General features: G+C 51.0%; 3 protein-coding genes across 3 annotated transcripts; 2 read left to right on the top strand and 1 right to left on the bottom strand.

The window, feature by feature from the left end:
- Positions 1-9,601, top strand: LOC306954481 (protein-arginine deiminase type-1-like; the record flags this gene model as incomplete). The annotated part of the gene is made up of 16 exons (XM_079545573.1): positions 1-92; positions 2,026-2,200; positions 2,650-2,719; positions 3,961-4,022; positions 4,699-4,816; positions 5,180-5,305; positions 5,896-6,071; positions 6,155-6,258; positions 6,511-6,634; positions 7,122-7,229; positions 7,311-7,462; positions 8,244-8,388; positions 8,684-8,777; positions 8,850-8,929; positions 9,145-9,270; positions 9,368-9,601. 16 exons carry the CDS (start codon positions 1-3, stop codon positions 9,599-9,601), a joined length of 1,986 nt encoding a protein of 661 aa, XP_079401699.1.
- Positions 9,602-11,533: 1,932 nt separating this feature from the next.
- LOC306954397 (protein-arginine deiminase type-1-like) lies at positions 11,534-17,464 on the top strand (the record flags this gene model as incomplete). The annotated part of the gene is made up of 16 exons (XM_079545485.1): positions 11,534-11,625; positions 12,970-13,150; positions 13,225-13,297; positions 13,373-13,434; positions 13,513-13,663; positions 13,742-13,867; positions 14,565-14,743; positions 14,819-14,922; positions 15,002-15,113; positions 15,186-15,293; positions 15,904-16,052; positions 16,123-16,267; positions 16,344-16,437; positions 16,520-16,599; positions 16,999-17,127; positions 17,231-17,464. The coding sequence occupies 16 exons, from the start codon at positions 11,534-11,536 to the stop codon at positions 17,462-17,464; spliced, it is 2,019 nt and encodes a 672-aa protein (XP_079401611.1).
- A 2,473-nt stretch (positions 17,465-19,937) lies between these two features.
- Positions 19,938-25,240, bottom strand: RCC2 (regulator of chromosome condensation 2; the record flags this gene model as incomplete). Its single annotated transcript, XM_079545373.1, has 12 exons — positions 19,938-20,042; positions 20,815-20,892; positions 21,018-21,090; positions 21,192-21,297; positions 21,390-21,570; positions 21,890-22,056; positions 22,277-22,391; positions 22,782-22,870; positions 22,954-23,085; positions 23,165-23,308; positions 23,431-23,524; positions 24,929-25,240. The coding sequence occupies 12 exons, from the start codon at positions 25,238-25,240 to the stop codon at positions 19,938-19,940; spliced, it is 1,596 nt and encodes a 531-aa protein (XP_079401499.1).
- Positions 25,241-26,112: the final 872 nt, after the last annotated feature.

A 26,112-nucleotide genomic window follows, 5' to 3' on the forward strand; every position in this document is an offset into this window, starting at 1 on the left:
ATGTCCCAGCGCCAGGTCGTGCAGATGTCTACCAGTCATGCCAGCTACGGAGTCTGCGTACTGGGCAGTGAGGTCTTCCTTGACAACCACCGGTAAGGCTCGGGGTCGAGGCGCATCCATAGGGATGATGGGTTTTGGAGGCGACCAATGGCTTTGCGTGTTTTTGGTCTTTGCAAAGGGTGTTAAGGGGAAAGATCTCACAGTGGTTCCGTATACGGGTGCATAAAGGACGTGTGCCCATGGGTCTGCTTTAGGATGCCTGAAGGAGGAATGTTGAATCTAACAACAAAAGCAAGGCGTCAAAGTGTAGCCCAGCAAAGACGACTCACAGGCAAAGCCCATGCACACCCCAGCTAAGTGGGATCTATTTCTGGCAGAGAGAGCATTGGGCAACAGCAATTCAAGATGAGCAACTTGTTCAGAGCTAATCTGGGTTAAAGAACAAATGTGTGTCTCAGGCATAAAAAATCCGTGAGAGGGTTTGCATGGTTTACGTAATGAGAAGAGATTTTTCTGATGTTAAACATAGGGGTTGTATTATTGCCCGCATATGAGGCTGTGTTTGCCCTCTTCTTACGTTGTCATTATTTAATAAATTACATCCATAATGATAGTGGCTGTAGGCCAAGCCAGTTGGGATCACAGCTGGGGCACTTATTTGGATTGTATATTGGAGCTGTGCTGGGAGGTGCTGACATCCCCCCACTGAGGCTGCCCTTCAAACCTATTCGTTTTACACTCAGGCAAATGGGAATACATAAAACATATTACTTGAGGTTTTTTTTTTTCAATTTGAACTCAAAAGAAGCTCAATCCCATTTAAGCATGGGACCTAAGTCTAAAAGGAGCTGATTTGGCTCCTTGGTAGCAAATCTGAGCTTTGGTCCTAAAAGGCATATGGCAGATAGGCATGTGGCAGATGCTCTTTCAACATCAGGGCTAGAAAAATAGGAGGCGTTCTATGCCTAGAGAGCCCTCTCTCTGCTTGAGAAAATTCAGTGATGGACGCTTGACTGGTTTGGGGTGGAAGACAAAGTGCAATGGAAGTCCTGTGCTCAGTGAGCTTACATCTCAGCATGGCCGTGCATGAAATTACAGCCAATAAATCCAAATTTGAGATGTCATGGCATGCAATGTATGGGTAGACTGCAGGTAGACTTGCTACATTGCATGCTAGTAAACACATGACAAGTGGGATGATGCTTTAATCTTCCTTACAAGCTACTGCAGGCATCAGGGATACCATGCCAAGAGCAACATCAGGGATAAATGTCTTCTGTGTTGTATTCTCCCTGCTAAAATTCACAACTGTGTCCCTCTCCGTGCGTTGCTGGGGAAGTTGGCTCCCTGCAGCAGACAGGTTGGAGCACTCGCACGGCTTGTGTGAAGGTGCTGGGCCTGTAATGAGCATGTAGGCAGCACTTCAAAGGCCAGGTGAGTGAAGGCTCCCTGTGCTCCAGTTCAAGTTCTGCTCCACTTTGGGCATCTCTCAGGTCAGTGGGTGGACTGGCAATAACGAGTGACATCAAAACCAGCCCCAATCTTGGTCTGGGTTTTGTGGTGGGATGCTGAAATTTTGGGGGTTCTCTTCCTGCTGGGAAGGGGTGTTGGGTGCCTGAGCTTCAGAGGCGTGCAATTGGGGCTTAACCACAGACGGATGTGATGGCACTCTGCTTGCTCAACTCTGCCACAGAGATAATGCTTATAAAATTCAGGCAATGCATTTCATCGCCTGAAGATGGTTTCCAAATCCTAAGACCCATTTAAGGCTGGACTTTAATAGAGTCATAGAATGGCTTAGATTGGAAGGGACCTTAAAGATCATCCAATTCCAACCTCTTGCCATGGGCAGGGTGGCCAACTACTTGATCAGGCTGCCAAGGATCCCATCCAGCCTGGCCTTGAATTGCCTACAGAACGCCTACAGAGTTTTGATTCTAGGGAGCCTATTTTAACAATTTGGGTCTGCTGAGGATAAGAGGAAAGAAAACTCAGCCTATGTCTCCATGCTGCTCTCTGTTTCAGATCTACTCCTAAAGGTGCCACGTCATTTGATGTTCATGCCACGTCTGCCGTCACAGTCCACATCATCCACAGCCCTATGACAAAACCCATGCTTAACTCCAGATGGCCACTGGATCCCGATATAGAGGTTGTAGTGACCGTTGGTGTCACCAGCAAGACTGTCAATGACAATAAGGTTAGTTGCTCTTTATGCACTGAATCTGGAAATATTAATTAATTTTCCCAGGAAAGTAGGAAGAACGATGGGCAGGCTCAAATATTGCTAGGTAATGCTGACATCAGACGTGTTTCTATAGTATAAACTCAGACTTACACAGAATTGTGCAACTGTCACATACACAGTCAAACTAAGAAGGAGAAGGAGATAAGGACGGTTGCAAAAGCCTGTGTCAGAAATTCCATGTCAGGCAAAACAAATGGTCAAACTTTGTCTTTTTCTATGCCTGTTTTTGTGCTGAAGCAGGCAGAACTTATTTGGTTGAACTATGGTTAAAGCAGCAGGATATTGATGAACCTTCCAACAACTTGTTGTATGGCATTGCTGGGCTAACCCACAGGGTGAAAAGACCTACTCAGCATGAAGAGACACAGGACTTGGGTCACAATCTGGTGATGTCTTTGCAGGTTAAGATTTCATACTACGGACGGGAAGAGAATGAGATTTCAGTGGCTTGGTTGTACCTCACCTGTGTAGGTATGTATTATGACAACACTCATCTGAACTTGGCCAACCCTTTCCAATGCCACAATCTCGTTTGGTTCATGGGATGGGACTTAAGTGGGGATGCAGGCTGCCCATGCACAACATGCAGCCAAGGTTTGGGTGTTGACAGCTTATGCTGACAAGCATGAGGGAAATAATTAAAATGTTCTTGTGCTGCTTTATGTGGTGCAAAAAAGACACAGGCTGGGCTCTGCCTCCACCCAATGCACTCTATGAGTGGCCTCCTCTGACCACCAAAACAATTCAATTGATGGAAGAGGATCCAAAGATGACCATCTCACCCACCTTCCACCAGCAAGCCCATCGTCAGCTTCCAGTGTGGCTGGTGGGGAGGAATAGGCACAGAAGTGTAGTTGTCTGACCTATTTTAGAAGTTTAGGATGAGATGAATCATTCCCTTGAAATGCCTATTTTCCTCTGCTGACTACAAAGGGAGTCTAGACAACTAGTCTGGATGCAGTCTTCCACTTGGATGGATTAATTATCCTAAATTTGGAATTTTCTGAAGTGCTCACATGATAGCCAGACCTGTGTCCTCAAGTCATGCACATGCTTGCCAAAATTTCCCCTGAAGATGGTTTCCCACATCCATGGGGTCCACTGGAGCGATTGAGGGCCACCACTGTCCGCAGAGCTTTGGCCTTACAAAAGCTCATTGCTTGCTTGGATTTAGGACTTCATGTCCAAAATTATGCTCCCTGCTTCTTCACGTCTTCTTTGAATCAAGTAGGATGATTTCTGCTTCAGCACCCACGTTTTCCACGCGCTGTCTCATTTGGTGGATATATATCTAAATAAGCTTTATGTAGGCTAGAGATGAGGTTGTTGGTACGCATGTAATTTGGTCCAAGAGCTCTCTAGGGGTGAGTCTTTCTCAAATGTTACACCACCTCTAATAATTACCTAGTGTCCATTCACCCATTTCATGCCTTTGGCTTCACAAAAATATGCTATGGTCAACATGAAATTGGTGAAACTCTATTTCACCAGTGATGAAATTATGAGACTTCACCAAGATGAACTGGTGAAAACAAGCGGGTGTATCCTTGATGGGGGACCCAGGATGGGAGAAGATAGCTGGAATGGGCAAGCGTTAGGGCATAAAGGCAGAGTTGGCATTGGATGACTCACTGTGGTATGAGGATGGGCCCAAGATGTCCATGATTGCTCATGCTCATGCTCATGATTTACTTCTTGCTCTGATATTTCAGATATATCCCTGGACGTGGACGTGAGTCGTAATGGCAGAGTGAGGAGCAAAGGGAAGGACAAGGTAATGGGAAACGTTGCGTGGCTTTCGACAACACAAGGAGGGGAAAACATGGGGAAAATCTCCCAGAAGGAGAGGGATTTGGGTGGTTTCTGAAATAGGGACAATAGTGCTGCAAATTCTCAGCCTTCTAATTGAAGAGGAAAACTTTTTTTAATTTTGTGCCAAAATGTCTTGCCTCTCCAGTCCAGCCCTACGACTTTTTTTGTTGTTGTTGTTCCTTTTTGGATTTGAAACGTGCCACTAAATGACTCATCTGCAAGTTTAGCAAATAGCAAGAGATTTACCCCTTTGGCAAGAAATCTGCATATACCCAAGCACTTACGCCCAGATAATTAACTGCAGCCTGATCGGCAGCACAAATTGTACATCAAGATGAGATGCATTTCTAGAAATAGGATATTCTCTTTCAAATGAGGTCTGACAGATATAACATGGCTTGTTAGAAGATAAGATCTGTTTGAAATAGTCCTTGTTGGCTTGGCTGCAAGGTGAGGTTAGGAAATTCAGAGGCTTGATAGTATCTCTGCCAAAGCTCTCCTGATTGCTCACGGTGGGATCCCCTCTGAGCATGGCTGTGGCTGTGGTATTTTCCCATCCCAACCACCACTGAGAGGGGTCTGGGAATGCGGAGTTTTTCAGGATCAGCTCCCATCCCCATTGGATGTTTCTCCTCCAGGCCAAGTGGACATGGGGACCAGATGGACAAGGGGCTGTGCTGTTGGTCAACTGCGACAAGGACAGCCCCAACACGGTGGGGACAGACAGCAACCAGGTGGACATACAGACCCCTGCAGGTAGGGCTCATCCACAAGGCTCATACTATCTTGCTGGGGTGTTTTGCAGTATCTCCATCCCTCTCCTCATTCATGATCCTGCTGATGGTGAAACGAGTTGCAAAAATAGTATCAGACGCTTGCAAAGCAATTAGGGATAGTGATAGCATTACCTGTTCCTTCATTGCAACAGAAATTGGCTCTTTTCCACTACTCCTTCCCTGTTTTAATTTCCTGGACATCCCTATAAAAACACAATGAGCGTCATCCCAGCAGGCTTGCCCTATAAATCCACTTGCAACTGAAGGATAGCAAAGCCCGCAGACAGCACTGGAGGCTGGAAACCTCCCAGCATCCCCTCTCTCCATCTTCTTTTCCCCATAGATCTGCAGGACATGTCTGTGATGCTGCTACGGACTCAAGGTCCTAGCAGTATCTTTGCTGACTACCAGCTTGTCCTACATGTCTCCGAGTCAGATGCAGACAAGGTGCGGGTTTTCCATGCTATCCGTGAGTATTTCTTGAGTATTTCTTCCTTCCTTCCTTCCTTCCCAAATATTGATGCCAACACACTGTGACCCAAGTGGGTAAGCCCTTTCTCAGTAGGATTAAGGGCTGAGTGCTAGCACTTCTTGGATACATCCAATTATCCCCAGAATTTGTTTAGAAAATAATGGTATGGGGGGAATGTAAAGACTTTTCGGGAAAAAATAATGAAAAAAAGTCTTTGTTCAGTGGGATTACTGAAGTTCTGAGAATTTCATGGGAGGATAAGCACAGGCAGCAACACATCTGCCAAAGGTGCCCAACTTGTTAGATTGTGCGCTTCTCCTTTGAACACCCTAGATGGTGGATCCCAGCAGTTCCGGGCTGAAAATCAGGTCAAGGAAGCAAGCTGTATCATTAGATGCTTAACTTGAGTCACGCACCTTGAAAGGGTTTGACCCGAGGGCATAGAGTCCTCTTTGTATGAGCAGATCAAGTGTGTTCCCCAGAAAAGAGCCGGCACACCCGCTCTTCTGCAAACCATGCTGGCACCATCACCTCCTCCATGGGCCTCCTTGCACCCATGTGGGCTGGCTATTTCGATGTTTCTGCAGGGAGTGACTCACACCCCCAGTACAAACCCATTTTGGGACCGGGCATGCTATCCTGCACACTAGACTGTGTCAGAAGTGGAGAAAACACCTTCTACGTGGAAGGGTTGGCTTTCCCTGACGCAGGTTTCTCTGGCTTGGTTTCTATCAATGTCAGCTTGCTGGAGGTGCCCCATAAGGTACGTGGGATCTACCCCTTCCTGTCCCCACAAAGCCTCCATTGGGGTTACCAACCACTTCTCCTGGTGTTTTGCCCTTGCAGTATTCTCCTGGGACCCCCATTTTCACGGATACAGTGGTTTTCCGCATGGCGCCCTGGATAATGACACCCAACACCCAGCAGCCCCTGGAGGTGTTTGTCTGCAGGTAGGACAAATGCCACTCTACAGCTCTGCTGCCTTGGGGGCTCTCCGTAAAGGAGCTTTTACCCTTCCTTGCTTTGTGCACAGGCTTTATGCATGCTGTGCAAGAGCCTAATGTTGCTGCTGCACTCGTTGCAATCCCAAGAAGCAGGCTGGAGGACCTTCTCCAAGGGCTTGTGCAGAGGTGTTACCCAAAAATTGAATGTTTGGAGTGAGAAGGATTCTTGAGGTCCTTCACGCCTTCTTCTCCCTCCAGCATCAAGAGGGGAATCAACTCCAATGAAGTTTTTCTGGAGGAGCTCCAAGCCCTGCTGAGGAAAGCCAACTGCAAGATGACCATCTGCTCCGAACTGGAAAGCCGCAGTGACCGCTGGATCCAGGTCAGCCCTCAATGCTTGTAAGGCATGGCTTTTCTGGGACTTCTTATGAGCTGTGGGATGTTGTCCTTGGGAGGGACCAGTTCTGTTACTTGGAGAAACATGCAGATGCTAAGAGATGATTGCTTAGCAATCACGAGCTAAAACAGTGGGAGATGCTGTTGGTGGTGACAAACTGTACAGACAAGGATGTTGGCTGGACCCCAGGGGTATTGCAAGAGGGGCCCCAGTGAAAGAAGAAACTTGTAGGGCATTGCAAGGGGCACTACACCCAGCATTGCAAAATGGACCCCATGGGGCATTGCATGAGGTTCCCCATTGCAAGAAGGACCCCAAGGAGGATTGCAAGAGGGACTGCATGGGACACTGCAAGAACTGAATTGTGACAGGTCTGCCCCATGTCCTGCTCCATCCTTACTGTGTGCTTTGCCGTGCTGGCTCTCATGCATGGGAACCTTCTTCCTCCTCCTCCTCTTCTTTCCCCCAACAGGACGAGCTGGAGTTTGGCTACGTGGAGGCACCACACAAGTCCTTCCCTGTGGTCTTCGACTCGCCCAGGAACAGAGGCTTGAAAGACTTTGCTTTTAAGAAGATCCTGGTGCGCTGGGGCATTGCTATCACTTTTATTCCCAAAAATCATCCTCAGGGGCTCCCCATCAGTGCTCCCCTCTGTCCCCAGGGCCCTGATTTTGGTTACGTGACCCGTGTGCCCCGTGGTTGTGATGCCTGTAGTCTTGACTCCTTCGGCAACCTGGATGTGAGCCCTCCCGTGACAGTGCGAGGCAAGGAGTATCCTCTGGGACGCATTCTCATTGGCAGCCCCCTGCCCTGGTGAGACAGGAAAACATCCAAAAGTGATTTGCTACAAAAAACATATTTGGGCGAAATGCCACCGAAGTGCCATCCTAATCATAAATTTCACATTCAGACCACATTGCTGTTCCTTCTCTCCTTGTAAAACCTTCTTATTATCTCCCCTCTTCCCTTTCACCCTGATCCTACAGTACCCCAAACATAATGCCTACATTTTTAGTTTTCCCTACTGAAAGGAAAAGCAGAGGAATTCAGCAAAGGATAAAATCCTGAATAACTGGGAATTGTTTTCTGCTGTGCCCTTGGCACAGGGAACAACAACGTCCTGCAAAACCCTGCACAAAGGCGGCTCTTCATCTGGACAAACAACAGTGAGGTTGAATCTTGGGGTTTCAGCCAGGACAGCAAACGGAGCAGGCCATGCTGCTCCATCCTTTGCTTACCCCGACGGGAAAATGGGATTTTCCCAGCCACACCAGGGCTGTAATTATCCCTTATTACAAGAAGTTATAATTAATGTTTTCTCAGCCTGCTGCTGGCTGTCTAGGAAAACGTAGGGAGGGATTTAAGGCACAGAGGAATGGGATCGCTCATGTATATCTCCACGCATCTATCTCTGTACCCCACACAATGTAGGAGTTTGGAATTAGATGTGGCCATCAGATTTGGTCAGTTTACCACCTCTTCCCTTCTGAAGTGGGCATAAATACTGATGGTTTGCTTCAAAATGCCCCTTTTCCCTGTGGGTTGGGCGTTTTGGGGTGCAATCACTCCTGCTTCCTCCTGCTTTTGCCCTCAGGTCCTCCGGCCGTCGGATGTCGAAAGTGGTCAGGGATTTCCTTTACGCCCAGAAGGTGCAGGCACCAGTGGAGGTCTACTCAGAGTGGCTGAGTGTGGGCCACGTGGATGAGTTCCTCACATTTGTGCCTGCATACGACAGAAAGGTAACGACCCTAGGTCCATCCCTGCATCCTCAGCATTATATAATGATGCAGAAGGCCCTTTCATTTTGCAAGTCAGCAATAAAAAGTAAAAAGCTTGGCTTATGAGGAAAAGGCAGGCTCAGCCCCATGCATGAATTACCTTCCTTTTGGGGTGGCTTCCTGGGAAGCAATGGGTTTCTGGGTGTCATCCTATGCACTGTGCAGCCCTTGGGACTGGTGTTGGGTATACTTGGATTGGCACATGAAAACATCCTATTGAAATCCCAAAAAATGGGTTTACGCATTCATCCTGCAGGGATTCCGGCTCCTCTTGGCCAGCCCCACTGCCTGCTTCAAGCTCTTCCAGGAGAAGCAGAGGCAGGGACACGGCGAGGCCACACAGCTTGTGGGTAAGGCAATGGGCAAGGATGTCCCCATATCACTGGGTGCTGGCGATGTCCCTCACCAATGTCCCCATATAGGGATTGTGGGCAGTGAGCGGAGGAGCATTGATGACATCTTGGCAGATGAAGGGCTGAGGAACGACAACAAACATGTGCAGGTGAGCTGCAAAGGGGCTGAGTGCATTTGGGTGCTAACTGGGAACAGGATGTCATCCCACTGGGTGATGCCCCAAAGTGGCCGTGGAGGTAGGAACCAAAGGTTGCTTAGGTGACTTCAGGAGGTTGCTCAAAAAGGGTTCAGTGGGGGACGCGGGCTGTATAGGCTTCCTGCGTGGGATTTGGGGTGATGACACAGGGGCCCTCCTCTGAACAGCGCTGCATCGATTGGAACCGCGACCTGCTCAAGCATGAGTTGGGGCTGAGTGAACAGGACATCATTGACATCCCGCAGCTCTTCATCCTGCGGGGTTCTCGTGCAGAAGCCCTCTTCCCAGACATGGTGAGACCACCACCACTTCTCTTCCCCTCACCACTTTCCCTCCACGCTCTCCTTGTTCACCATTTGGGTGGAAAAAATACTTCTGGTCCATCTCCAGGTGAACATGCTGGTGCTGGGCAGACACCTGGGCATCCCCAAGCCCTTCGGGCCACTGGTGGATGGGCAGTGCTGCCTGGAGGAGCGGGTGAGAGCACTGCTGCAGCCCCTGGGGCTCTCCTGCACCTTCATCAACGACTTCTTTTCCTACCATGTCCTTTCTGGAGATGTGCACTGCGGCACCAATGTCCGCCGCAAGCCCTTGGCCGTCAAGTGGTGGCATGTGGTGCCCTAAGTGCCCAGGAAGGGTCTCTGGTCCTTCCCAAGAGGGGATTTGGAGCATCTCAAAATAAAGTGTGTTGGCAATATGAGGACTGAGGGTACAGTTTTTTCCTTGTGCTCCATCCTGTTGTGGGGTTGGAATACTGTTGGAGGCATTTTTCTTATGGGAGGGATCTCTATGAGCACGTTGCATGCATGGTGCCTCACATAAACTGATTTGGGGTCTTGCAGTCCCTTGCCCCAGTTTCATGCTAAATAAAGCCCTCCAAATCCCTCCTGGGTCCAGTCTTGTCCAACATCTTCATCAACAACCTGGATGAAGAGATGGAGTTCACCCTCAGCAAGTTTGCTGGTGTTACAAAGCCGGGAGGATCGGCTGACACACCTGAAGGCTGTGCTGCCATTCAACAAGACCTGGACAGACTGGAGAGTTGGGCAGGGAGGAATCTGGTGAGGTTTAACAAGTGTAGAGCCTTGCACCTGGGGAGGAATAACTGCTGTAGCGAAAATACTAAATCATGGCCTGGAGCAGTGATGGAGCACCTGGTGGGAAGTCAGGGCTGATCCGGGGGAGCTCAGGTGCATGCAATGTAGCTGAATGATTGGAAGGGATGGAGCCAGGATCCACCCTTTCCCAGCTCTCATTTAAGGGTTGGCAGTGGAAGTGAGGGTTTTTTTGCTGGAGATTCCTGCGTACCTGAGGCCTTACAAAGGTAAGCAGCTCTTTTCCTTTTTTTTTTTTTCTTTTTTTTTTTCTTTTTTTTTTTCTTTCTTTTTTTTTTCTGTATCCGTTGCATTTAATCTTGTTCTTATTTGATCTGGATGAAAGCTTTGCCATGCTACTTTTATCACGGTACTTTCTATTCCATTATAGTATTACAGTTGTGTGCATCAGTGCAGGTAAGGAGATGACCTGCTGGGCAGGAGCTCCGCAGAGAAAAGCCTGGGGCCCTGGGGGACAGCAAGGTGGTGATGAGCCAGTAGTGTGCCCTTGTGGCCAAGAAGGCCAATGTTATCATGGAGTGCGCTGCACAGAGCGTGGCCAGCAAGTCAAGGGTGGTTATCCTTCCCCTCTGCTCTGCCCTCGTGAGTAGAGATTTAGACTTCTACGTCAGTTCTGGGCTCCCCTGTTCGAAAAAGAGAGGGAGCTCCAGAAAGAGTCCAGTGGAAGATCACAGAGATGGTAAAGGGCCTGGAGACCTCCGGTGTGACGAGAGACTGAGTAACCTGGATCTGCTCAGCCTGGGGAGAAGAAGGCTGAGAGGGGATCTGATAAATGCTTACAAATATCTGAGGGGAGGTGGGAGGCAAACGGATGAGGCCAGGCTCTTCTTAGTGGTGCACAGCAACGGGACAAGGACTAATGGCCTAAAATTTGAGCGCAGGAAGTTCTGTGCTAACATGTGGAAGAACTTATTTATGGAAAGGGGGACAGAGCACTGAACAGGTTGCTCAGAGCGGCTGTAGAATCTCTTTCTATGGAGATATTCAAGACTTATCCGGATGCTGGTCTGCTGGTCTGTGCGGCCAATTGTAGGGAGCTGCTTTATGAGGGGGGTTGGACTCCATGATCTCTTCAGGTCCCTTCCATCTCCTGCGATTCTGTGAGGAGCCTGGGGAGGCGCGCAGTAGGAAATAGCAGCCTGGCATGGCACCAGCTCGGCTCTGGTGTCGTGGTGAATAATTTACGGTGTGGGTTTCTCCTTGGTGACAAGGCTACTTTGTTATCTCGGGGATAAAAAAAAAAAAGGCGACAAATAAAAAGCGTTGTTCCGGGGAAGACAGCGTTGGGGTGAAAAATCAGCCCTGATTCACGCTCTGTTGTCAGAAAGCTCAGCGGTGCGCACCAGCTGGGTGGGATCAGGCTGTGTTAATCCCCTCCCCGCTGCCAGCCTTTATAATCCCCTCGTGCCACCCCTGCCAGCACTCGGGGCTGTGTGGTGGCATGGCCCAGCAGCGTCGTGTTCAGCTTTGCACCCAACGGCCCACCAGCACCGTCTGTGTGCTGGGCACAGAGCTGTCCTTGGACATCCAGGGGTAAGAAACGGGGTGTCCAAAAATCTGCTTTGGGGTTATATTATTTTCTCTTTCCACCTGCGGGAATTACAGCTGGGTTAAGCGAGGAGAGGGTAAAAATAGAGGTAGATGGGTTGAGCTGGGGAAAGGCGATGCTGATGTGTTCGGGTGGGTTTACCAAGGGGATTCAGCATCCAAAAGAAACGGATAGCTTCTGTTGGGATTTTCAGCATCCAAAAGAAAGGGATTGCTCCTCCTGCTCCTGTTGGATTTTCAGTATTGAAAAGTGGGGTATTGCTCCTTCTGCTCCCAGGGGCTTTCAGCACCTGGAATGGGATGGCACCACTACTCAGTGCTCAGGATGAATGGAAAAGTTTGCAGCCTCTGTGGAGAAACAGATTTTGGATGCGAAATCCCAAATCTGGTTGCATTTTCCATCTGGGCTCCAGAACTCCACTCCAGGGGCTGCTGTGCTGTCCCAACAAGAAATAGAAATATTTCCTTGAGTAGGTGAATACAGAGTTAACCATGGAAGCATTGCTTGCTGGGGCGTTCCCTGCAGACATGCGTGTGTTTGGCCACAGCCTGGTTTGCAGCAACAAGTTTTGCTTTTTCTTCCGTTTTCCTTAAAGCTCCAACTTACTTTAGTTTTGCTTTTTTGGGTTGCCTTGTGCTGCTTCAAACACACCTCTGCCCTGTGGATGTTAGTAGCATCACAGCACCCAGGACTGAGCTTCTCCCCTCCTTGCAGAAGTTCCTGCCCTGGCAGTGCCCTCTTGCACTGAGCGCTGCATGCTGCAGCCTGCCCATTCACCTGCTGGTGCTTCCTCTATCCCCACTCACTTCCCACACCCGCTGTGGCTTTGCTGTGCTCTGAAGGGGATGCATTTGTTACTGTGGGGTGGAATTTAAATATCTGGGAAGCCTCACGCCATAAGAAAAGACTTCTGGGGTTTTGGTGCAGTTGATTGGTACAGAATTTATTGGACTTGAATAATGTAGAGTTGGGGATGTTTTGCAAGACTTGTTGCACATTGCAGGATTTATTTCACTTTGCAGGACTTACTGCAGTTTCATTTTGTAGAATTTCTTGCTGTTTCCAGGATTTGTTGCAATTGAACATGGCAGGATTTGTCACAGTTGAATGCTGCAGGATTTTTTTGAGGTTGAATGTTGCAGGATTTGTTGCAATTACATAAGACTGGATTCATTACAGTTGAACACTGTAGGATTTCTTGAGGTTGAACGTAGTAGGGCTTACTGCATTTTGTGGGATTCATTACATACTGCAGGATTCATTGCAATTGTACATTGCAGGACTTGCTGCATCACTGCAGTAATGCCCCAACAGCTGTGCTCCCCCAGGTCAGCACCCAAGGATGCCATCGCCTTCCATGCGCAGGGCACGCCAGGCGTGAAAGTCTACGTGGTGCATGAGACACAAAGTGTGAAGCTGCCCTCAAGTGTCACCCGCTGGCCCTTGGCCACTGGCACTGAGGTGCTGCTCACCATGGAGGCAATCAGCAAGGATGTTGGGGACGAGAAGGTGGGTGACAGCAGCCCAGCAGCACCCAGTATCACCTCTGGGTGATACTGAACTCATTGGCTGTGACGTCACAGGTCAGGATTTCCTATTTTGGTGAAGCCAGCGGGGTGCCAGTGGGCAGAGCTATGCTGTACCTCACTTGTGTGGGTAAGTGGGAATATTTGGTCCCAAAAAGTGGTGTCTCCATGCCACTTCTCCACTGAGCACCTGTTGTCCCTGCAGAAGTCTCACTGGATGCTGACACTGGTCGCAGTGGGTCAGTCAGCAGGACGTTGGTGGACAAGGTAGTGCAGTGAAAACAACAATCCCCACCCCCATGGGTGGCTCCAGCAGTGTTCCCAACCCTGCTTTCCTATCCCCAGGCCACGTGGACATGGGGTCCTGATGGGCATGGTGCCATTCTGCTGGTCAACTGTGACCGCGATGACCCCAAAAGCCGGTTGATGGGTGACAGTAGTGAACCCAAAAGCCAGCTTACAGATAATCGTGACACCACTGTGTGCTCCTACGAAGGTATGGCCAGCTCTTTTTTTGCTGCGTTTCCTCTTTTTGGTGGCTTTCCTCCCCAGTTTGTCCTCACTGTCACCCTAGACCTGAAGGACATGTCACAAATGGTTCTGCGGACCCGTGGACCACGCACCATCTTCACTGGCCATGGCCTCGTCCTACACGTGGGTTTCAGTGATGCTGATAAAGTCGGCGTGTTCTACGGAGGCAGTGAGTGTGGGATGACCCCTCTCTAGGCCCCCCTATAAATCATAGAATCCTTAGAGTTGGAAGGGACCTCTGAAGGCCATCTAGTCCAACCCCCTGCAAAGAACAGGAACACCACAGTTGGATCAGGCTGCCTGCGGCATTACACATGTTCACCTTGGAAGTCCCCAGGGATGGGGCATCAACCACAGTGTTAGCTAACCTGCTCCGGTGCCTCACTACCCTCACTGGAAAAGACTTTTTCTTTGTATCTAACCTAAATCTACCCTCCCTGAGCTTGAAGCCATTTCCCCTTGTTCTATCACCACATACCCTGCTGAAGAGTCTCTCCCCTTCTTTCCTGTAGCTCCCCTTTAGATACTGAAAGGCTGCTATCAGGTCACCTCAGACCTTTCTTCAGGCTGAAGAGCCCCTGCTCTTTCAGCCTGTCCTCATAGGAGAGGTGTTCCATTCCACAGATCATTAATGAGGTGGGCAAAATGAGAGCTGACACCTCCAGAATCCCAAATGCATGCCACGAGGTTGCTTTGTTCCCAGTGGTACAATGATACACTCAATGGTAGAGGTGTGCTCGCTGTGTCCTGGTGTGTCATGGTGCAACACCAATCTGCTCCTTTTGCGAGGAGCTGAGAAATGGAGGTGGAATGCTGCAGCGCAAGGTAAGTGCTGCATGGTTGCATGGTGCCGCCTGTGTCCACAGACAGCGTCGCACTGGAAGAATACAAGCACGTGCTGGGGGGTGAGAAGCTTGCCTATGCTGTGAAGCCCAGTCAGCACCAGGAAGAAAGCATCTTCTATGTGGAGGGGCTCGCCTTCCCTGACGCTGGCTTTTCAGGGCTGGTTGCATTCCATGTCACACTGCTGGAGAGCCCTGAGAAGGTAATGCCCTGAATAATATAGGTTTTACCTACAGATGGGGGTGAGCGATGTCTCAATTCCACTCCCCCCTTGCAGGGCTTGCTGGAAACGCCCATTTTCACGGACACGGTGGTGTTCCGTGTGGCTCCGTGGATCATGACACCCAACACGTTGGCACCGTTGGAGGTCTTTGTGTGTAGGTGGGTGCCAGGGGGGGTTGGTGGCTGCATCCCTCCGGGCTCTACTGCATCCATGTGCCTCCCTGTTTTTATTTCCCAGCGTGGAGGACAATGAGGACTTTGTGGCGGCTGTCAGCGCACTGGCTGAGGAAGCCAAGTGCCCAGTGACCATCTGCCCGCTGCCCGAAAACCGCAATGACCGTTGGATCCAGGTGGGTGATGTGGGGTTGGGACCCTTTGGTGTGGCTCCACTGCACTTCCTTTTCCCTCTGCTTTTTTTGCAGGATGAAGTGGAGTTTGGCTATGTGCAAGCACCTCATAAAATGTTCCCAGTGGTCTTCGACTCACCCCGTGACCGGGGCCTGAAGGACTTCCCTGTCAGGAGCATCCTGGTACCCAACTAAAGCTGCTTGTCCTCCAACCCCTGGTGTTGGGTTTTCTGGTGCTAGCGAGGAGTGCTGTGCACTGTGGCAGTGTGCAAAAGGATAAGGAAAAGAATTAGAATGAATTAAAAAAACAAACAAAAAAAAAAACAGTAGGGATAGGAGTGGGAATAGGAATAATAGTGGGAATAAGAATGAGAATAGGAGTAAGAAATAGGAGTAGTAATAAGAGAAGGAATGGGAACGGGAGTAGGAATAAGTAGGAATAGGAATGGAAAAAGGAAATAGAAATGAGAATAAAAGTATGAATAGAAGTAAGAACAGGAATAAAAGTAGGAGTAGGATACTACTGAGAATCAGAAAAGGAATAAGAACAAGGCTAAGAAGATGAGCAATCGCTAAGGGCTGTGGTTGAGTGATGGGGCTCAGCAGGTCGGGCTGATGGTTGGATGTGATGATCCTGAAGGTCTATTTCCCAGCAGGTGGATTCAGAGAATCATACAATAGGGTAAATTAATTTGTAGGAAGGAGATAAGCCAAATCAGCATGGGCGACAGGAACATCATGCTTCAAGGTTTGGCACTCCCAAGGCTTAATGCCAGCCCTGCTTTCCCCCCAGGGCCCTGATTTTGGCTATGTGGCTCAGGAAACACCAGAGAACACCTCCAGCCTTGACTCCTTCGGCAACCTGGAGGTCAGCCCACCAGTGACGGTGCGCAGCAAGGAGTACCCGCTGGGCCGCATCCTCATCGGCAGCAGCTTCCCCAGGTGGGAGGTGGGATTTTGGTGTACACCACATCCAGAGGCCTAGGCTGAGGTCCCCAATCATTGCCCTTAGGTTTGGCGGCCGACGCATGGCCAAAGCAGTACGGAATTTCCTCGCTGCCCAACGCGTGCAGGCGCCTGTGGAGCTCTTCTCAGACTGGCTGCAGGTCGGACATGTTGATGAGTTCCTCAGCTTCATCCCCGCACCTGATCGGAAGGTGGGCAGCTCTTTCATGGGGTGATTTTTACGGGGGGAAACATGGGGTGAGCTCATATTGCTCTCTCCATCTGTAGGGATTTAGGCTGCTGCTGGCCAGCCCCAGTGCCTGCTACCAGCTGCTCAGGGAGAAGCAGGAGATGGGCTATGGGGAAGCGACAATGTTCCAGGGTAGGGATGCTGTGGTACCTCACACCCCCACACAACCCACTGTCTTCCTGACATGGGGTGAGGCTCCTTGCTCTGTGTTCAGGGCTGCACGGTGTGCCCAAGCCGAGCATCAATGAGATCCTGGGAAATGAAGCGCTGCGCAAGTTCAATGCCTACGCACAGGTGAGGTCCTGCTGTACATACTTCCCCCTGTCTCTATGTCCATCTGTCCACCTCCCCTTCATCTTTCTGTCCCACTGTCTTCCCTCTCCCCTTCTCCCAGTTCCTGTCTCTTTCCCCTCTTCCGTGTCTCCTCGTCCCTGTTCCTGTTCCCAGCCATCTCCCTATGCCAGCCTAACCCCATTCCCTGTCCTTTTTCTTTCCCCCCACCTCCCCATCTCCCTCTGTCCCTTCTCAGTCCCTTTGTTCCTGTCTTTGTCTCCCTCTCTGTCTCTGTCCCCTATTTGTGTCCTTGTCCTCATCCTCCCATCTTCCTGTCCTGTTCCTCCGTCCCCTTGCCCCCTTATTTGCCTACCCCTCCTTATCCCCCCACTCACCCACAACCACACTCCCTCCCCACAGAGCTGCATTAGTTGGAACCGGGACATCCTGAAGCGGGAGCTGGGGCTGGCTGAGCAGGACATCATCGACATCCCGCAGCTCTTCCAAGCTGATGACCAAGCCAGAGCCATGGCCTATTTCCCCGACATGGTAACAAGCAGCTCAGTGTGAATTTAGGGCTGCATGCTGGCAGCCCTTTGTGCTCTCCTTGTTCGCCACTGGGGTGAGGAAACTACTTCTGGTCCATCTCCAGGTGAACATGCTGGTGCTGGGCAGACACCTGGGCATCCCCAAGCCCTTCGGGCCACTGGTGGATGGGCAGTGCTGCCTGGAGGAGCGGGTGAGAGCACTGCTGCAGCCCCTGGGGCTCTCCTGCACCTTCATCAACGACTTCTTCTCCTACCACAAGCTTGCTGGAGAGGTGCACTGCGGCACCAACGTCCGCCGCAAACCCTTTGCCTTCAAGTGGTGGCGGATGGTGCCCTGAGCCACCCATTTTCCTCCTTTTTTTTTTTTCCCCCCAAATCCCCTTCTCCATCCCTTAAGTGCCTTCTGCAGCAGCCCCCCCAACTCCCCTTGGAAATAAATGAGGGCTGTGCTTGCTACCAGCCTCCTGCTGAGGTTAAAGACATCTTTAAGTGGTGTTAAGGGGGGTGATGCAGTGCTCTGCAGTGATGTATGTGGAAAAAAGCATCTACATGTTTAACAATGCAATGCATGCATAAAAATGCACAAAAAACCCACCTGCATATGCGGAAAGAAATGCACAAAAAAGATCTATGTCCACAAGCTTGCAAGATGTGTATGCATGCGTGGGAGCATTCAGAGTAAAACATGCATGCATTAGAAGAAATGTCCACAGAAAATGTATGTAAGTGCATGTGCTGCTCTACAAAGTGGGGATGCATGGGTGGGAATACGAATGGTAACACTGCACCACAACAGTCATGCACACAAACTGCTATGCACGTACTACAGCAGGCAAGCACGCACTGAAAGATCCATGCAGGGACAAAAATATGAAGGCAGAAAGTACCGAACTGCAAAATACACATACATAGAGTAAAATACACACATGCACTAGAAAAAGAGACGTGCAAATACATGCACGTAAAAACAAAAAGCAAATGTACATGCACAAAATCACACACAAAAACACACGTATGTATGTACTGCTGCACTTGCACCCTGCTTGCAAAATCGGGGGGGAGGGGGAGGGAGATTATGTCAGCAGCAGGCTGGTGCCCCCTAATGGCTGTGCGTCTGCTTTTAGGGATGTTGGTGCTGAGAGTGCACTGCATTGGGGTGAAAAAGGAGCATTCCCTTTATTTGTTCATTTTGGTTAGAAGAGAAAACGGGCAGGAATGAAGGAGAGCAGCTCTGCAGCTTGTGACGAAAGTCAGGGCAGCTTTTGCTGACTGCATCGCTGCTCTGTGCCGAACCTGGGACTGGGGCGTGCATGCAGTAGCTGAGAGGCATACACAACGGCGTTTATTTAAACATTTACTCCAAGAAATATAAAAAAACATGATGAAGACAACGACAGCACTAACCGGGAACCTGTCGCCTCATCTAAAGGGAACACTGCTCTGAGAGCATCGTGGTTTATTATTTTTCCATGCTTCCAGCCCTCTCCTTTTGCTGGGATGCAATGGGGCACAACGGGCCTGGGGCCCAAATTGCTTTTTTAGGGGTGAAAATGGCTTTTTGCTGTTTTTTCACCCCTGTTCTTAGGCTGCAGCATATCGTTGTGCCCATTTGGGGCTGGCAGCTGATGGGGATGATCCTGAAATATTGCAGGTAGAAAAAAGTGGGGATAAGGTTCTAAAAGCCCCATTGGGGTGCTGCACACCCTGACCTCTTCCTGCAGCAAACGTGAATATTGCTCAAAAAAACGGAGTATCTGACATCTCTGCCCTGTTGCTCTTCCCATCCTGGAAGTTTTGACTCTAACACACCAAGATAACCCCAAAATAAATCCTAACCCCAAAGCAAACATAAAGAACCCTCCCCCCCTTTTTTTTTTGTAAAATCTTTTTTTTTTTTTCCTCTCCATAAAATACTGCAGAGCTGCCCCCACAGCTGCATGTGGGGAGCAGAAAGGGATAAAAAAAAATCAAAATAAACCCTAAAAACTAGAAAATAAGGTAATAAAATATCACCCTTGGGTTGTGTGGAGGCAGAGCTGGGCTCTGCATGTAAAGGCACCTCGTTTCTCCAGCACAGTGCACAGCGTCGCCCCAGGAAGGGCTTTTGGCAGATACCAGGCTGAAATAATAATAATAATAAAAATAATAATAATTAATGGGAAAAAAAGAAAAAAAAACAAAGAGAAAAAGCTTACACGATGCTTCAGGGCCCGCTCTTCATACCTGAGATCGCCCTGGGATGGGCAGTGGGGGGTTTGGGGAATCCGCAGGTTTGGAGGCATCCAGCTCAAAAAAATGATGCTGGGATGGAGAAGGGAGCACAGGGTTTGTCCCTATGGGTACGAGATAGCACATCTGGTCCCAAATCCCCAGAGGAAAAGGGATGTTGAGGAAGGAGGGTGGGAAACACGCATAACCCTAAAATAATAGCACCCAAAATAGAGGTTATTTGTGAAAAATGCCCCCCCAAATTGCCATGTTGTGGAAAAGGAGGGGTTTACTGGTTGAGTTTTGCTCCAAGCCTACAACCAGAGAAATCTGGTAACAAAGATAATAATAATAAAAAAAAGTTAAAAGTCTATGCCTACCCAGGTGAACCCAGCACCCCCCTTTCTGTGCGGAACAGCAATAAAACGAACAGATAAAAAAACCCCAAAACCCAACAACTAAACAAGCCTGGATGTGCCAAAAGGTCCTGCGAGGGTGGGGATGGGAAATGGAAAAGCCATGGGGAAAGGTCTTGGCCGTGGCAGGGGGGAATCCAACGCTTTGGAAATTGTAGGAGAACAGGCAGCAGAGCCGTGGCTGCGCTCAGATGGTGCGGGGGTTGTACTCCGGCAGCTTGCGCAGCTTCTCCTTCTCGGCATCGCTCTCATCGCGGGCAATCACCAGGGAGTGGGCATAGCCCATGGCCACCTGCAGGGAGTGCGGGGTGAGGCAAAGCATCGCTCCTGCTGCTGCTGGGCCCCCTCCCTTTATACTGGGCTATGCTTGAGAAACATCCCACCGTGGGGGAAAAGCACAGGTAGGAGCACCCCATGGGATGGGAGAGTGCATGAGCGTGAGCGACAACTCATGGGTGGGACTATCCCATAGGTAGGGACATCCTGTGGAGGGGAGCATCCTGTAAGTGACAGCATAACACGGGCAGGCACAACAGATGGGTGACAGCATCCCATGGGTGGCACCATCTCTTGGGTGAGAAGAACCGATGGGTGGGAGCATCACGAAGGCGACAGAAATCTGACAGATGACAGCATCGCGTGCTGTTAGCATTACAGGGGTAGGCACAACCCACGGGTGACAGTCTCCCATGTATGGCACCATCGCTTCAGTGGAAAGAACCCATGGGTGACAGCAACTCATGGGTGGGAATAATCTGCGGGTAGGAGTGTTGGACAGCTGTCAGCATCCAATGGGTGGAAGCACTGCACGGATGAGAGCATTACACAAATGGGCACAACACAAGGGTGACAGCATGCCGCGAGTGACAGCATCCCATGGGTGGCAGCACTGTACAGGTGCCAATACCACATGGGCAGGAGCAACGCACAGGAGGCACCGACTCGTGGGTGGGAGCATTGAGCAGTTGGAAACATTGCACCAGTGGGAGCCCCCATGGGTGGGATGAGCTACTGATGGTCCCAGCCACCACTGGGGACACAAAGGTGTGCGGGTCCCTGCCTACCTGCTCCGTGTAGATCCCATCCAAGGTCTTCACCTCTTGGGCAGCCGTTGATGACTTGGGCTTGTGGTCCCCATAGCCCTGAAAGACACAAGCACAACCCCAAAAAATTGTAGTGGGCTGACAAGCAGAGCCCCTGCTCCAGAAGATAGAGGGTAGAAGAGGGGTAAAACTGTACGGTTTAGAGTGCCATAAATCCTTCTTACCAGCTCTCCAAAGGTGGGAGATGGGCCCCAGCTGATGGTGCTCTCGTCCGCTGCCACAATGATGCTGCTCTTTCTGCAGCACAATGCAAGGTGCTGACTCCAGCACCCTGCACCTGCAACCCCCTTGCACTCCAAAACTAAGAAAAGGGAGATTTGGGGGGGACAATCACTCACCCACAGGCCAGGCTGCGGATCTTCCAGCCACACAGGTCCTGCACTGCTTTTGGGTACATGGTGGACTCACGGGAGGTGTTGGTGGCACCCCAGAAAAACAAGCCACCTGCAAGTCCCCAGAACACATATTAGGGCTGCTCCTACCTGTGTGGATCTGCTCACATCAACTGAAATTAGGGACGCAGGGTGGCCACCCACCTGTCTCACTGACAGCAAAGGAACACGTGTAGCCAGCATAGATCTGTGCAGCTCCTCGGCCTGGGAAGTCAAAGAGCTTGACCAAGCGCGGCACCATCTCATCCTTCTGCTCTGCGTGGCCCAGTCGCCCGTAGCCACCAAAGCCCCAGGAGAAAACACGCTTCTGGGAGTCCAGGACAAGCTGTGAACAGGGGGATGTACAGTGAGTGGGGCTGTGTGCAGCTTTGGTGCAGGCGACATAGCGACTGCACGGACTGCAGAGTACGCTGCAAACCATGGGCACGCTGCAGAAGCTTCATCCTGAAATGCATACTGCACTTATCCTTCAATGCATATTGCTGATCTGTCCTTAGGTAAACACTGCAAGTATATGCTGCAAACTGAAGGAGGGAAAGCTGGCCAAAAGGGACGCCTCTTTTTTTCGCTGCAATAACACATTTGCAAAAAGCAAGGCAACGATAAAAAGCAAAAAGCGAAGGGCTACACTGCTGAGTGCTCACCGTGTGGTTGGCCCCGCACGCCACATCCCGCACCACCACGTTGGGGACGGGCAGGATCTGCCCATCTTTGGTCTTCTCAATGAAGATGGCCACACGGCGCGGCACCAGCTCGCAGTCGTACTCTATGCGCTGTGCTCGGGCGATGAACTTCCCATCGGAGTTGTGCCCTGCACAAGGACACTGCATCACCAAGAAATCCATTTCCCACTTGCAAAACCCCTTTTGTTTCAGGTTTGCATCCTGGTTTTTGAGTGACTTGTCTTTTTTGTTTTCTTTCTGGGAGCTGCTACATCAGCTCTAAACCCATTTCACAGCTGGGAAAACTGAGGCAGGGAATGTTTCCTATGCCCCAAACCTTTAAAAAAACATCCCAAAACGTGGCCATACCCAGCTGCCCGTACTCCGGGCACCCAAAGGAGTAGAGGTTTCCTTTGCAGTCCATGATCATGCTGAACTCAGCCCCGCAGGCCATTTTGGTGATGGGCTGCCCATTGTACATGATCTGCGAAAAAGATGAGAAGAAGGCAAAAAGCTGAATTTCTAGGGGGGGAAGAACACCCCCATTCTCTATCATTTTTCTTGGCCATAAGCACCCCTAAAGCATTGGGTTTTCACCCTAAAATGGAATAAGAGACTTGGAAGGGGACAGCCAAAAATCCTACAGAGTTTGTACGCAGTTGTTTTTTCCTAATGATATCATTTTCATGCTGCATTTTGTCCACTCCATTTCAAAGCAGCTTCAACAGGGACGTCCTTACATGCTAAAGGGGAACACCGCAACATCCTAATGGGGTTTGCATTCTGCGAGTGCATTTTTCAGTGAAAAAATACAAATATGCTGCTTTTCACCTCAACAAAAAAAATGGACAAGCATAGAACAGAGTGGATTTACCTGTGTGGGGCTTGGAACAGCATCTGTTTGGTTCCCAAGACCAAGCTGCCCCATTTTGTTCTCCCCGAAAGCATACACGGAGCCACTCTCTGCCAACCAAAAATAGGGAAAAGCCATGAAACCAGGGCAAAACCCAGCAGTTTTAGGGCATTTTGTTGAGGTTTCCCCCCACCTGTGAGAGCCAGTGTGTGGTTCCGGCCACATGCTGCCAGCACGATGGCCTCGCTGCCCAGCACCTCAATGAGCTTGGGGGCTTCCACACGCTTCGTGTCCCCGTGGCCCAGCTGCCCCTTCTCATTACGACCTGTGGGAATCGTTAGGGGTTAGGCCGCACTGCAGGGTTTTGCATGTTTTTCTGAGAGGCGTTTTGGTGCTTTGCTTACCCCAGCTCCACAGCTTGCCCTCAGCGGTGATGAGGAGGCTGTGAGCCGCGCACGGTCCCGAAACCACACTCCGCACCTGAATACCTGAGAGACACCCATACCTGTGTGGCCCCCATAAATTCTGGCCCAGGTTTCGATATGCAGCTGGTGGGAAAAAAACAAACAACACAAGAATAAAAAAAGGATGCACAGCATGAAATGTTTTGGTGGTGTTGTTGTTGTGTTGCTTGATGTCTGGCAATGCAAATGCAGTGCGTTTTGCTCACCTTGCTGCTTAGGCACTTCTTTGCGGCCAATCAGGTCCCAGTTGGTGGCCCCAAAGATCAGGAGCTGTCCTCTGCACTTGGAGCCCTCGAGTTTCTGCAAGGGGCAGGGAGGATTTGTCAGATCTGCAGCAATGTCAGCCACGCGGAGATTTTTTGCATGCAGGGTGGATATAGGGTTGCATCCAAGCTTGCGACCAAATTGCATTTCTGAGCCAAAGTGATGGGGACAAGGGGGGGTTTTTCCAATTTTGCATTAAAACCCCCAGTGTACACTGCATGCAAGCACTGCATCCCAAAAGGGAGACGCATACAAAACACTCCCATTTCTTCAGCTCCTCCTCCATGCAGATGGGTCTGAAACTCAGGGGGTTGCTCTTTGCAGGACGGAGCACGGATGTGCACCTCCTCCAGTTCTGGCTAATTGTTAATTATGGCTTTTCCCCCATCAAAAGGACGATGCTTTGGAGAGGAAAGGCATGTGCAGCACCAACTGCCTGCAAAAGGCAGGGAGCAAAATGTTAATCAGTACAAAAACAACAACAAAGAATAAAACAATGAAAAAGCCAAACCCAAAACGAGTCAGAAAAGAGGGAAAAAAGGAACTGAATGCTTGTAATGCAAACGGGAGGACCAGGTTGCAGGCGTGCAAAGTGAGGCACTGTGTGCATACACACTTGTGTGTTGTGCATGCACACTTCTTGCTGTTGCACTGAGTTAAAAATTCTCCAAATGGGTCAACGTGGAAAAAAACGACCCAAAAGCTATGGTTGGGCTTCCCCTTCAATGAGGGCAAAAGGAGGGGCCTTGAAGTGCTGAAATAAAGGGGGACTCACAGCCTTCACAATGGGAGAACACCTTAGGGGTGCTTTGGGGCAACTGGGGATGCGAACAGGATGCAAGTTTTGGTTCGGGGGGCAAGCTGGGAGCATGAGGGGCTGCAGTAAAAGGTGGGCAAATCTGTGTTTGCAATGAAGGGGTGAGTTGGGGGGGAGGTCTGTGATAGGATGCAATAAAAGGGGGCTAAGAGGGTGCAGTGGAGGGCAGTAGAGGTGTTATGGGAGGTATAAGGATGAGGTCCAAAGGGTGCAATGAGGGGGTGCATGAAGGGGAGAACTGAAGGACCACTGAGGGTAAAGTGAGGGGGCCCATGGGGGAGTCCACCAGGGGTGCCAAAGGGAGTTGCTATGAGGAGGTGCAAAGTAGGGGTAAATCAGAGGGGTGCAAAGGGGGGTGCAAAGCTGGGGCGGATTAAAGGGATTGCAATGCATGCATCAGGGGACATGATGGGGGTTGCAGAGGTGCAAAGCAGGGGCAAATCACAGGAACGCAAAGGGAAGAAAGGGGAGTGCATTCGGGGGTGCCAAGGTTCAAAGGTGCATCGGGGTGCAGAGCAGGGCTGCGGGGGGTGCAATGGCAGGAGCAGAAGGCGGGGTTAACAGAGGGCTGCGTTAAGGGGGTGCACGGGGCTGCAGAGGGGCCCACGGGCAGCGCAGCTCACGATGCGCTCCTTGCTGTGCTCGGGCTCGCAGATGACCACCGCCTGTCCCCGCGCCGCGCCGCCGGGCCCCGGGCCGAGAGCCGAACCCGAGCCGGGCGCTGCGGGCCGGCCGGGCCTCCTCCCTCCTCCTCCTCCTCCTGGGCTGCCGTCCCGCGGCCTCCGCTCTCGGGGCGCCTCCTCGTCGCTGCTACCGCCGCTGCTGCCGCCGCCTCCTCCGCCGTTACGAGGCCTCCGCCTCCCTCCCGCCGCCCCGGGTCTCCTCCTGCCCGGGCCGGGCTCCCACGGCGGCCCCGCCGCCTTCCTCCGGGGCATGGCGCCTGCGAGGGGCGGCCCCGACACCGAGGAGAGCCGTGAGGCCCGACCCCGCGCGGAGCCTCCCCGTCACGCCGCCACGGCGCTGCGCGGCCCGGGCGGGACATCCCGCCCCCCCCCCACCGCCATCACAGCGCCCCGCTGAGGGGAGAGCGCCCCCACGGCGCGGGGGGTTGCGGTCCGTAGGAGGACGCGGAGGGGGGAAGGAGGGGGGGTCTCACCTCACCGATGGGATGAGGAGGGGGGATGATGGAGAGGGATACAGAAGTGACTGGGCACAGGGAGGTGGTAAAATGAAGGGGAGGGTTAGGAAGGGGGAGCAAAAAAGGGGATCGGGGAGCGGAAAAGAGATCTGCAAAGGGCCACTTCTAAAGGGGGGGGTCGCAAAAGTGGAGGTTGGAGTGATAAAATGGAGGGGGTACAAACGGGGTGATTGTGAAAAAGGAGGGGGGGGTAATATGGGGCTGGGGGGGCTCTGAAAAGGGATGGGGTTCCTAAAAGGTGAATGGAAAGGGGGCGAGGGGGTGCTACAAAAGGGAGAGTGTAAAAGGGGTGGCAGAATGGGGGGTGGGTGAAAAGGGGGTACAAAAGGTGGTGGGAAAGAGGAGTGGGGGGTGGGGACAGAGGATGCTGCTGGGTGTTTCTTGCAGGGGGCTGCAAAAGAGTAGAAAACGGTGATTTGAAAGGGGGGGGTCATCAAATGGGGACTTGTAAAGAAGGCATGCAAAAGATGATGTGCAAGGAGAGGGTAGAATTGGGGAGGTTATAAAGAGGGGGGGTGCAAAGGAACGATGTGCAAATGGGATTGGGGTTGAAACGAGGGTTACAAAAGGGCGATCGGGGGGTGCTGCGGGCAGAAGGCTATCATGTTA

Source organism: Tetrao urogallus, assembly GCF_951394365.1.
Source record: "Tetrao urogallus genome assembly, chromosome: 21".
NCBI lineage: Eukaryota > Metazoa > Chordata > Aves > Galliformes > Phasianidae > Tetrao > Tetrao urogallus.